The sequence below is a fragment of the Phragmites australis genome, chromosome 6 (assembly GCF_958298935.1).
Source record: "Phragmites australis chromosome 6, lpPhrAust1.1, whole genome shotgun sequence".
NCBI lineage: Eukaryota > Viridiplantae > Streptophyta > Magnoliopsida > Poales > Poaceae > Phragmites > Phragmites australis.
Genome location: NC_084926.1, coordinates 24,246,113 through 24,258,116, shown reverse-complemented (window position 1 = coordinate 24,258,116; position 12,004 = coordinate 24,246,113). Strand labels below are relative to the sequence as shown.

Below are 12,004 nucleotides of genomic sequence, written 5' to 3'. Positions count from 1 at the left end.
GGACCATGTCTGTTTGTAGGATCGTCGTCATGATTACCCAGATAATCACCCACGTCTCTAATGATGAAAACTTTTCGGGGGTAACCTCCGCTAGAGAAAGTGTCCAGATCCATCATGGATGTTTTATCGGATTGCTCCAGGTTGGTCTCTTGATAATCCATATATTGTTAGAAGCTGCGGGGATTGATCCTGACTTGTTGTGAATCGGACATTCATAGTTGTCTTGGCAGTCGAGTGGTTCGAACTCGATGCTGTAATCTTTAGCATATTGATCCATAAATTGACTTACCTCATTACATGAATCATCGTCAGAAAGTTCATCGTCAAAATTCACCCGATAGATCTTTGGCTCACTAAAGAGGGGTAAAGTTGTCATATAACCCCTCATCTAAAAAACCAGTTCTCAATGAAGACTTGGGTGACTCCGGCGGCATGTTCTGTGTAGATTCTTCAACGTATATTTTCATGATCCCTATGGACGGCACCAGCTATCGACAATTTGTGCACCGCTGATCTAATAAACTTGTTGAAGAGGTAAATGATGCTTTAAGTAGATGAACGGGGGGTTTATATAGGTTCAGGCCTACTTCAGAATAATAATCCTACGTCCTGTTTGTCTTGTATTGATCTGAGCTTATTACAAGGGGGTTTGTGGCTAGTCTAGATAGATCTAAACCTAGTCGACAACTTCCTTGCTCAGCTTGGTACGTTTGATGTGGCCATGCAGAAATGGAGCAGCCAATAAAACATTCTCCGCAGGATCGCTTTCACCAACATCAGGCTTAGAGCTATCACCACCAACAAGTTGAGAGCTTGAAGGGACAACAACTGATGGATGTGAGCTAGTGGGGACAACAACTAATGCTGTGAGCTTGAGAGAACAACAACTAATGGTAGTGGTTGTGGCTGCAAGCTTGAGGGCATAACAAGTAATGTTTGCACCTACTTGTTCTCAATAGTCACAAAGAATTTCATAATCCTTATGTCCATGTTACGTTCAAATATTACATGTATCTCACACTCGACAATTAAAGGGATCAATACATCCTCTGTTGTAGAATACCATGTTGTCATTCTTTGGTCATCATTCCACTTGAAATAGTTATTAACATGCGAAGGTAGCTCAATGATAGAGAACAAATCATGGTTCGCAACAAAGTGTTAGGTTTTACTCTTTCGATACTCCTTCCTATCATCTATGATTGTGCAAAATGATTCAACTGTAACTTTTACTCGAAATGCAGCAGAAGGATCAACATCGAAATAACAGTTATAAAGGTTAGGATTTGAGTAACCTAGAGGGTTCCACACATTAAGCAATATAACATTACAGATGAGTCAATCTAGCCTAATCATGCTATATTCTGGCCCTAATTTCAATCAAATCTTGCATAAAAAAGAGCAACATACTCGGTAGGAATCTCACTCGGATCCAACATTGTAGGACCAAACGAGAGGGATCTCACCAGGATTCTCCTTGCGTCTCCACCATCGGTAGGCCTTCTACAGGCCGACTCCTACCCCTAGCAGCACATGTGATGGGCGCTAGGGTTTGCTACCACATGGGGGGTGGGGATGGCGGCCAGAGCTAAGGAAGAGGGGAGCGACCGATTTTGCGGTGGAGGGTGGTGGTTGGGCTGAAGCGGCGTTGGGTGGTTGGGGAGGGGCAGAGCGAGCTCATCTCCCTCTGTAAGAGAAAGAACACTTCCATGAGGGAGGGAATAGCGCTCCAGTTCGGAAAAGAGGATGTCCACGCATAAGGGTAATTTTGACATTTAGAAGAATCATTTACTATTGTAGTAAGAAAAAAATGGAGATCCATAAAAAAACTCACCGAGTCGGGTGAGAATGCTATTTTGCCTAACCGTGATGAACAGTAATGACATTTATATCTTTAGATTGCATTTTGCAATCTGTTATGGTTGCCAATTTTCCCTACTCCCTAATTTCCTCCGATCTCAATTCTCTCTCTTCTCCATCTTTTTCTCGGTTTCTCTCCCCATCACGGAAAGAACAAAGCCCGCAAGTGCCAACGTACCGGCCGGGGCGGCTCGTGCGCAGGGAGCAGCGCAGCGCAACGCAAGGAGCAGCGCGACACGACGCGGAGCGGACGGGCCATGACGCCGCCGCCTGAGGTCCTGCTCGGCGCCGCCGACCTCTGGCGGCCGGCATCTCGCGGGGGCGGTTGGGCCACCGCCGCCGCGCTCCTCTTCCTCATCGTCTCGCACCTCACCGTCCTCCTCCTCCACCGCCGCCTCCGCCTCCGCGGCGGCGGCGGTCGAATCACCCGCACCGAGGCCGTGGCGCCCGCGCCTGCTCCCGGCTCCGCATCAGGGTTTGCCCCCCGTACTCACTTTTCATTCGTGGGCGTGGTTTCTGCTTTGACTGGCTGGAGGGGCCTGGCTGACTGTGTCGTGTCTGCCCTTGGATGGTTCCAGGATAGAGGGGCTTGTGACGGAGGACGATCTGAGGCAGCTGGTGAGCAGCCTCGGCGTGGGCGCCCGCGAGCCGGAGAAGGAAGGGTGGGAGCACGTGATCACCAGGGGGAACGACGCCGTCTCCTACAGGACCTGGTGCGACAAGCCCACGGTAAGGCTGGATCATCTCCCTCTCGCCTCCTTGTGAATTTACTCCTGGCAGGCTTGTGTCCGCGGAAACCTATAGTTGGATTCAGATATGCTGGTCGGCTATGTGCACTTTAGAGTCTAGAATCCGATCGGTGTTTTTGTTTGTCACTTCAGAATTGAGATGTGAAATCAATCATTTTGACGTCAGTTGTTTCCAATTGTTGAGAGGTCAAAATGGTCTCAGGAGTGATTGCTCACGAAGCATGTATTGTAGTCTCCTTGAAATTACCTTGGGCCCTGGGGTTTTCCAGGATTGGGTACAAATGACCGTTTTTGTGTTGTTACGCTATTGCAGTGACGTCTCGTCTCCTATAAATCTTTCAAATTGTATTTATGCATGAGCCACAAATGTGAATGAAAAATGGTTCATGCATCTTATTTCGGTCTATTCTTTCATCCTTCAGGATGGTCCTCCTAAATATCTAAGTATTACAACATATGAGAGATGCTCAACAGAGCTGTTGAGGGACTTCTACATGGATAATGAGTATAGAATGGAGTGGGATAACACTGTGACAAAGCATGAGCAGCTGCAGTATGATGAGAACAGTGGGGTAGAGGTAGGACGTACAATCAAGAAGTTTCCCCTTCTGACACCAAGAGAATACATATTGGCATGGCGAGTATGGGAAGCAAATGAAAAGTCGTTCTATTGTTTTATCAAGGTTAGCTTCACCCCTCCTTCCTGCATCTTAACTCCTCGTACTATTGTGCATCAAATATATGATATATCTTTTCACCATAGCAGGACTTCAGATATGACTTATTGATCGCAAAATGTTCAACATATGAATATGCACAACGTTCCTGAGCCCTGACATCAACTGATTCAAATGCTTGTTAGATTTGAGCTGGTCATATGTCAGTTAGAAGGTTGTAGCAGTTTTTCAGGCAATGCATAACGAAATAGATGAAGCCCCAACTGTTATTTTTGGCTACAACCTACCATCTTCATAACTAATTGGAAATTAAAGTTTGAACTGATTTATATTTTATCCTAGAAATATTTAAAATAATTAACATCAATGATTTTAATATGTCATACATTTCTTAGTAATTGTGTGCGCATTTTCACAAAACAGAACATCACATGAAATGAATTGAACTGGCATTCTCAGTTTCATGCTTGAACTACCGTATATGTGTTATACATGGCTTTGTTGATAGATGATTTTCCTTTATCCCCTTTTCCAAAACTTTACATGGTTTTCAAGTATAATTGTTACCTAATTTTCCATGCATAAATTGTTAATCCTAACAGGAATGCGAACATCCTCTTGCGGCACAACAGAGAAAGTTTGTTCGAGTGCGACTTCTAAGATCAGGCTGGTGTATTAGAAAAGGTAAGTCATCTCAAAACCGTTGAAGGGCTTCAATTTTGGTATATAGTGAGCTTGGAATCTTGTTTTAATTATAGGTTGTTTCTTGGGAACAAATTGGGATGCGGATTGACTTTGCTGTTGTGTTACGAACCATAATATTAGTCTATCCAATCCCCCCCCCCCCTACTTTTTATACATATTTTTCAGATGTAAGTGCAATTATCATGCTTCCTCATTGCATAAGCCTTCGTTTGACATAACATAATGCTCAATTTGCTCAATAACAACATTAGTCTTTTGTGTTTTTTTCTGATCTCAAGAGTTGTGACGAACAACCCACTTTGTGCAGCTTTTTATCTCAAACCAAAATTAGGAATTTTCGTTTCCAGATTTATTTTCCTTCGTTTTTAAGAGGATTTAGAAATTATGCTCAAACATGACGTATCATTCCTTTTAATTGTCTGAATATAATTGCTCCATTCCACTTATTTCTCTATGTGACCTGATGTATTACTTAATATCATGCCATTCTGGTGGGAAATTAAAACTTGAAGCCAATTGGAGGCACATTTCGGTCTTGCTTTATATTATTAGTAAAAATTGTAATCATAATGCATTCTGTCAGGTGTTACACATTTGTGATATGTATGTTTACTCTGTTATTAGATTTAATATTGACTTGTTATTTTACATTACAGTCCCTGGAAGGGATGCATGCCAAATTACAGTGCTTCATCATGAGGACAATGGCATGAACATTGAGATGGCAAAGCTAGCCTTTTCCAAGGGCATTTGGAGTTATATATGCAAAATGAACGATGCTCTACGTCGGTATCCTCGGCATCAAAGTTCGTCAATATCAATTCAGACCATGCAAAGACTTATGAAGAAGGTCGGTGCTCTTACTAGTTTTTCACTTCAGCTGGGTTTGATGTATTGCAACATGAAGTTTGTGTTTCGTTATGATGCACCATAGGCTACCTTGTGTGCTCACCTTTTGTAGCCTGTTATGGATTGTAGTTTTTATGTCTTTTATGCGTCATGATCAAATAATAACTGGATTACAGCATAAGTGCAGGCAATGTTAATGTTTTTCAGGATGAAATATACTTTAAAGCGTACCAGTTGCAAGACTACTTAAATCACTGAAGCCTATTTTTCAAATTTCAAATTAAGTAACCACATAATTTGTGAGTAGGCTGCTGTTATGTTATCCTGACATGTTCATTTACGCTCTGATGAAGCTAAACCTATTTGGATATCAGTTTCCCCAGGACTTGGAGACTGCCATGGATGCAAGTCGTGGACCACCACGGGATACAACAGTTCCTTCTACAGAGACTGCCAGAACTTCACCATGCAACCTACCAGGGAAGAAGTCCTCTCGGCAAATGATTGCAAGCGGGCTTCTGCTGGTTGGAAGCATCGTTTGTCTGTCTCGAGGCCGATCCAACCTCGGGGCTCAGCTCGCGATGGCTTTCTTCTTGAAGAAGGCATTCAAGCAAGGGAAAGAGTCAGGCTCATCGACATCGAGGGGAAGAACAGATGTGACTCGATCCAGGCGCTAGCAATAGGATTGCTTTAAGCCGTGAAGACTGCCTGTTAAGCATTAGCTTTTTTTCGATTTAGAAAAGTGACTGCGTTTTACTTGAATAGATATATACGGTTGTAAAGCGTTTTTCAGCATAAATTATGTAAATAAAATTTTTTGTAAAAAACGACTTGATGTATGCACGCTTTGTAAAATCTTGTTATTTTATCGAGGCCACGTATGCTTTCGTAGGGTATACTTTCTACACAAGTTGGTATTATTTTAGATGTTAATTTTTTGATACAATTTTTATTTTGAGATGTTAATTTCAAACCACCAAATTCTGCAACAATGTAGTATTTGTTTTATCTTTAGTACTTGCCGAGTCAAATCTACTAATGTGTTATACGAGTGATCGAAATTTTCACAAAGATATTGTCGATGAAAGCTAATTTAATCGCACACATTTTGCAATGACACTTTTTTGCCCGAGAGATCACTAACAATTTCACAGCAAGATTAATGTGGGAACAAAGTGTTTACAATTTTGTCAACAAATGATCATCTAGAAATGAAGCAGTCAACTGAAACAGACTCAAGCAGCTGTGACAAGATTCAGAGGAAATGGATCTTCGAGGTTGAAACACTGAAACGTTCTTCTCTATGTTGAACGGAACGGAAACTTTTTGCCGTATTCCTTAGAAAATTTTCCGTTCCTGCGTTCCAAACTGCGTCCGCTTTGTACGCAAGACAAGACTCACGCATGCGCGCCGCTCCGCCGTCCTCCCAGCATGAGCGACCCCGCCTCGGCGGCCGCCGCCTTGCGCCACTGGAACCGCCTGATCCAGCTCGCCGCCGCAAAGGGCTCCTACGCCGACTGCCTCCGCCTCTATGCCGGCTCCCTCCTCGCCACGGGCCTCCGCGGGGACGCCTCCACTTTCCCTTCCCTCACCAAGTCATGCGCCGCGCTGCGTCTGCCCCGCCTCGGCCGCGCCATCCACGCCCGCGCCTACCTCGCGGGCGCCACCGTCTCTTGCGACGCCTTCGTCCGGACCTCGCTGGTGGACATGTACGCCAAGTGCGGCTACCTCCCCGACGCGCGCCGCCTGTTCGACGAAACGCCGCGCCGGACGCTGGTTGCCTGGAACTGTATGGTCTCGGCGTACGGCAGGAGCTCTCAGGTCGACGAGGCCGTCGCGATGTTCAACGCGATGCGACACGCGGGGGTGAGGCCCAGCGGGAGCACGCTCGTTGGCGTTCTGTCGGGGTGCGCGGACTCTGTGTCGGCGAGGAGTCTTGGCGTGTGCATCTACGGATACAGCGTGAAATCGGGGCTTGACGCAGATTTGCTGGTCTCGAACTCGGTGCTCACCATGCTTGTCCGTGCTGGCCAGACGGACGTGGCCAGGTCCCTGTTTGATCGTGTGGAGAAGAAGTCCGTTGTTACTTGGAGTGCAATGGCATCGGGTTATCTACAAATGAGGGACTTCGTGGAAGTGTTTGAACTGTTCAGCCGCATGCGGAGGACAGAGCAAAATATGGATTCAGTGGTGCTTGTCAATCTGATCACAGCTGCTGTGCTGTTTGGAAACTTGTTAGTGGCTAAAGGTGTGCATGCTCTTGTGACCAAGTGTGGGTTTGAATGTCAGGAGGATCTGGCGGCATCCTTGGTTAACTTGTATGGAAAGTGTGGAGATCTTTTGGCTGCTAGAGAGGTCTTTGATTCAGTTCACAGCAAGAATGTAGTGTTGTGGACTTCGATGCTAAATGTATATGTTGAATGTGGTTATCCGGATAAGGCTCTGGCAATGTTTGACGCCATGTTGCATTCAAATGTAGAGCCAAATAAAGCAACTGTAATAGCAGTTCTTGCAGCATGTGCTGATTTGGGATCTGCTAATCTTGGCGAAACAGTTTATGAGTACGTGATAGCAATGGGACTGCAGTCAGACCTACAAGTTTCCACTGAATTTATAGACATGTATTGCAAGTGTGGGAGAATTCAGCGTGCTAGAAAATTATTTAATGGTGTCACCAATAGAGACTTGACTGTCTGGAGTGCCATGATTAATGGATATGCCTGCAATGGAGAAGGCAGTGAGGCTGTTGTCCTTTTCAATCAGATGCAAAATGAAGGTGTTCGACCAGATGCCATTGTCTACACTCATGTTTTAACAGCGTGCAACCATTCTGGTTTAATCGATGAAGGTCTTCACTGCTTTCATAGCATGACGGTTGAATATGGTATTGAACCATCTATCGAACATTATATGTGCATGGTTGATTTGCTTTGTAAAGCTGGTCATCTTAGTAGTGCTATAAAGTTCTTTAAGCAGATGCCAGTTCAAATGCGAAAAAAGGTTTTGGCTCCTCTTATTAGCGCACACAGTGCTCATTGTGCCGATTCATCCAAAGAGTTTGTCTCAGAGGAACTACTGAACCTGGACTCCCAAAATTCTGGTCACTGTGTCCTAATATCTAATATGCTTAGTTGTTTAGGGAAGTGGAAGAAGGCCAGAAGCCATAGAATGCTAATAAGCAAGCAAGGATTAGTCAAGGAACCTGGATGGAGTTGCATTGAGCTGGGTGGCTAACTACTAGATGCTGTAGAACACTTGATTCACATCATGTTCGAATCCTCATTAAGCCTCGACCCAAATCGCTATTTGAGGCTTAGTGAGGATCAGCTTTAAGGCCCTCTTCCATGTCAGTTACTGATGGCTATAATCTTGTAAACGGAACACTGCAGAAAACATTTCCAGAGGGTGCAGTTTTGTATATGAGTTGATGAGATTGACTTCGCTTCAGGCTTTGCATTTGATGATAATTGGACATGGTACGCTGTGTATTCATTCATCTAATTTATCTTCAGTCTAAACCAATGTGTCGCATTTTAGCAGTGTTTTCTATCCTTAAACTCAACTTTTAGCTTAGTCAAAGTACTGTAGGGTTTTGAATTAGCTTCTAGCAAAATTGTAGAAGCAGTGCAAGTTTTGCATTAGCCACTAGGAAGTGCGGCATTTACAACAACATAAGATTACATATTTATTTCAGTTACTTCTAGAGAACACATTAGCTGCCAAACTGTTGCTTTATATAATTATATTCTCTCTTATAGATTGAAGAAGATGGTATATGCAGAAAGAAGCATTCGCCTATATAAACTCTCTTCTGTTGTTGCAGAATTACTTATAAGATAAAGAAATTCATAATGAGACTGCTGTTTTCTTTCTTTTATGTTCTTTTCTCTTTTTGAAATGAACCAGTAGGATAGCGTCTGTCACGTCTTAAATCCGTTATTAGTGTCATGATTAATTTGGGGCAATTTATTTAGGCTCATTAGAGCATTTCGTTTTGAGTCAATTAAATGAGAGAAAAAAATTTGGGAGAGAAAAGAATCGATTTCACAGTAAAACGAGCTTCTCTCTCTAACATTGAGATCCACGTGACCGGCCCTACCACATCTCCCTTTCACTTGGGAAACACCCACCTGCTCCCCCTCTCTCTCTCCCTCACTCCACTCCCATGCTCCCTCTCTCAACCGGCTAAGCCAAGGAGCAAGAGATGTCCCTCCCTCTCAAGCTTCCTCTCCCCTTCTTCCCCAAAATCCCACCTCAAGAGAAAGAATTGAGGTGTGCATGTGGTACTCACGTGATCATGAGCTCATGAGCTATCCACCCATTCAATTCATTTTCGCTTTTCCGAAGGATTTGAGCTAGTTTTGATGTTTTTTGGTGTTCTTGCTTGAAGCACAAGGAGCACCGGCGTTCTTCCTCTTTTTGAGCTTTTCCTCCTTCAACCGACGGTCCTGAAGCTCGGCAAAGCATCTTGACTGAGTTTTCTAAGCTCAAATGGCATAGATGCATATTTTGCTTGGATGAATCCCGAGTTTGAACCTTTGGTTGTAAAGTTCTTGAGTTTTGGAGCTAAAATGAGGATTTGGGTGAGTTTTGAGTTAGGAATCGTGTTGCTAGGTTGGTGAGTGAGTTCTAGATTCTATAAACTCTCTCAAACATGTTTCCCTTTGGTTTGAAGAAGCTTGCAAATCAAATCGGTCGATATTTCTCCTTTGAAGCAGCCTCTCTGGACAACCCGAGTAATTCGGATTGACCTAGATACTCTGGGTAAACCTGGAGAAACCCCATTGAATTGTCCTTAAGAAATGACGATTTAGGGTGTAATTTAAGTCTACAACCCTTTGTATAGTGCATATCCATATTTTGGTGGAATAGATTTAGCATGCGAATTAAATCGGCTGGAGAACACTTTAGAACTCAACTCCGCCAGAACCCGGATAGTCCGGATCAACTCAGAGTGTCCGGCCCAATCTGGAGTATCCGGACTCGACCCGGAGGGTCCAGGTAAATAGCCGAGAGCCCCACTTAGAGTCTCGCCCGGAGTGTCCGGTCCAATCTAGAGTATCTGGATTCACCCGGAGGTTCCAGGTTATTTAAAAAATGGCTAACCGAGAGCCCTCACCCGGAGGTTCACCAAGAAGTTCCAGAACCCGAATACTTCGAGTTCAACCCGAAGTCTCTGGCCTCTTGTTACTTTTCCGGCGTTGTTTAGATCGTATGTTTCATTATTCTTCTATATTTCTTACACATTTAGCTTGTTGTTATGCATATTGTAGCATACATTGTGCACTTCATTCATGCTCATCATTGCACATGTTCTTTTTTTAGTGAACGAAGAACCGAAGTGTGTCGCTGTTGTGGTTGAAGGCGACACCAATCTACTCGAGTTTTACGAGTGTTGCGCGGGTAGTATAAGGCAAACCCCGTAGCATCAAGGCAAGCATCTAAGTATACTTCTCACGTTAATTTGGATTATATATGTCTAATGTGATAAATATGCTTTATATACGTTATGCATGCGTTCGAGTCGATGTCGGGTTTATGATGGGTAGAACCTATGTTGATGCACTAATTCTCCTGTCATGAATAATTGCTGATCTGTATCCTTGTAGCCTAGGTTTAATATGATATTGTCTAACTTAAAATATTATTCGTGATGCTTAGCCTAGGTTTAATATGATATTGTCTAACTTAAAATATTATTCGTGATGCTTACCAAGTGCTTAGGTCTTTGGTAGAAGTCGAGTGGTAAAATGTTTCATCATTCTCGAGCATAGGCTTTAATTAACTGTACAATAATCACAATGATGGGTCGATGGTGTTGGTTGGATGAGTGGTGAGGATGAGACGAGATGTAAGCGGTGTTAGGAGTGTTTCTCCTGCCCGGATGTGGAGTTCCCTTGGGTAGGTCGGGAGAGGAACTCGAACACCGTAGTCCACTTGCGTCGCTTAAGCGCCGATTCTTGCTGCAGTTGGCTCTAGCACTTATTGTACTTACTACATGTCGATCTAATGGTAAGAAAATCCGAAACCTTTATAGCCGAATACTCAATCATTTGGGTTTGAACATTGACGGTGTGAGCAGACGGGTTTGTAGAGACACTTGTGGTTGCTTCGGGAGTTAACCAAAGTGGGCTCCTCACCGAGCGATGCACGATTCAAATGGTTGCGGCTTATTGGAAAAAGTTGATTTGAGTACCTCTTGTATAGATCTGTGTGGTCATGCAAGCCGTATAATCCTCAAATCTTGTGAGTAAAGTTTTATCCCCTACAGGGTGTAAAAACATTTCGAAGTACCGCGCTCTCGGTTATGAGTATGTTTATGTCCATTTGCAGCAGCCGTAGAGTTATGAATGTGAATTGAGGTGGTTGATGGGTTGAGATGGTGCTTTATAGATATTATTACTACGGTTCCTTTCACATTATATTCAGTTGATGTTTATGGGCTAGTTTGTTACTTTGGTCAAGTATTGATGCTCACACATGTTTATATCAAATTTGCTTTCGTATATGAATTTACTTAACTATATGGTTGTATTCTTGCTAACATCCCAATGTATAATTCTTAGAGTCGGGCTATTTATAAGTGTCCATTATGGATTAAGTCTTGCGAGTACTTCGTACTCAACTGCTCTACAAGTTTTGCAGGTGAGGAGGAGTTGATTTTTTGCTACTTCACGCTCACCGATGTGAGTGGCCGGAATAAATAGTGCATCCTACTATTGTAGGTCATGCGTTCGGGGTAAAACCTAAGGGCATATGGCTTCACTCACATTTTGTTGCCTTTAGCTTTTGTTTCCGTTGTATAGTTTCTTTTGTTGGTTAGGAATTGAGTCGATTTTTATCTCCTCTTAGCTCTCTTTTGCTGTAAATTGTAATAATATGGTAAATACTTAAGAACCTGTAATATAACTTTAATTACTTGCTCTTCTTAAACTGCATTGTGATGCTATATGTTGGAGAGGCATGTGTTTCGATCTTGGGCACAAAATATGTACTAAGATTACCGAGATGGTATTCTGATTAATCATTGTAGTTGTGATTATGCAAATGATCGACTTAGTGATTAATTAGAATAATATCTGGACGGTTCCTCATAGCGTGATATCAAAGCTTAGTTTAATGAAGTAGCATAAAAATGGTTAGAGCATTGTTTAGTAAGTGTGT

General features: G+C 43.2%; 2 protein-coding genes across 3 annotated transcripts; both read left to right on the top strand.

Moving 5' to 3' along the window:
* Positions 1 to 1,951: 1,951 nt before the first annotated feature.
* On the top strand, positions 1,952 to 5,736 carry LOC133922159 (uncharacterized). The gene is made up of 6 exons (XM_062367365.1): positions 1,952 to 2,335; positions 2,439 to 2,589; positions 3,032 to 3,292; positions 3,889 to 3,970; positions 4,648 to 4,841; positions 5,215 to 5,736. Exons 1-6 carry the CDS (start codon positions 2,118 to 2,120, stop codon positions 5,515 to 5,517), a joined length of 1,209 nt encoding a protein of 402 aa, XP_062223349.1. The 5' UTR covers positions 1,952 to 2,117; the 3' UTR covers positions 5,518 to 5,736.
* Positions 5,737 to 6,180: 444 nt separating this feature from the next.
* LOC133922158 (pentatricopeptide repeat-containing protein At3g12770-like) lies at positions 6,181 to 10,582 on the top strand. 2 transcript variants are annotated; one of them, XR_009910399.1, is made up of 2 exons: positions 6,181 to 8,316; positions 10,166 to 10,582. XR_009910399.1 is itself a non-coding variant. In XM_062367364.1 (1 exon), the coding sequence occupies exon 1, from the start codon at positions 6,272 to 6,274 to the stop codon at positions 8,072 to 8,074; it is 1,803 nt and encodes a 600-aa protein (XP_062223348.1). In that variant the 5' UTR covers positions 6,181 to 6,271; the 3' UTR covers positions 8,075 to 8,379. The 2 variants fall into 2 exon arrangements, 1 of the variants encoding a protein (XP_062223348.1); XM_062367364.1 differs by lacking the exon at positions 10,166 to 10,582 and having other exon boundaries at positions 6,181 to 8,379.
* Positions 10,583 to 12,004: the final 1,422 nt, after the last annotated feature.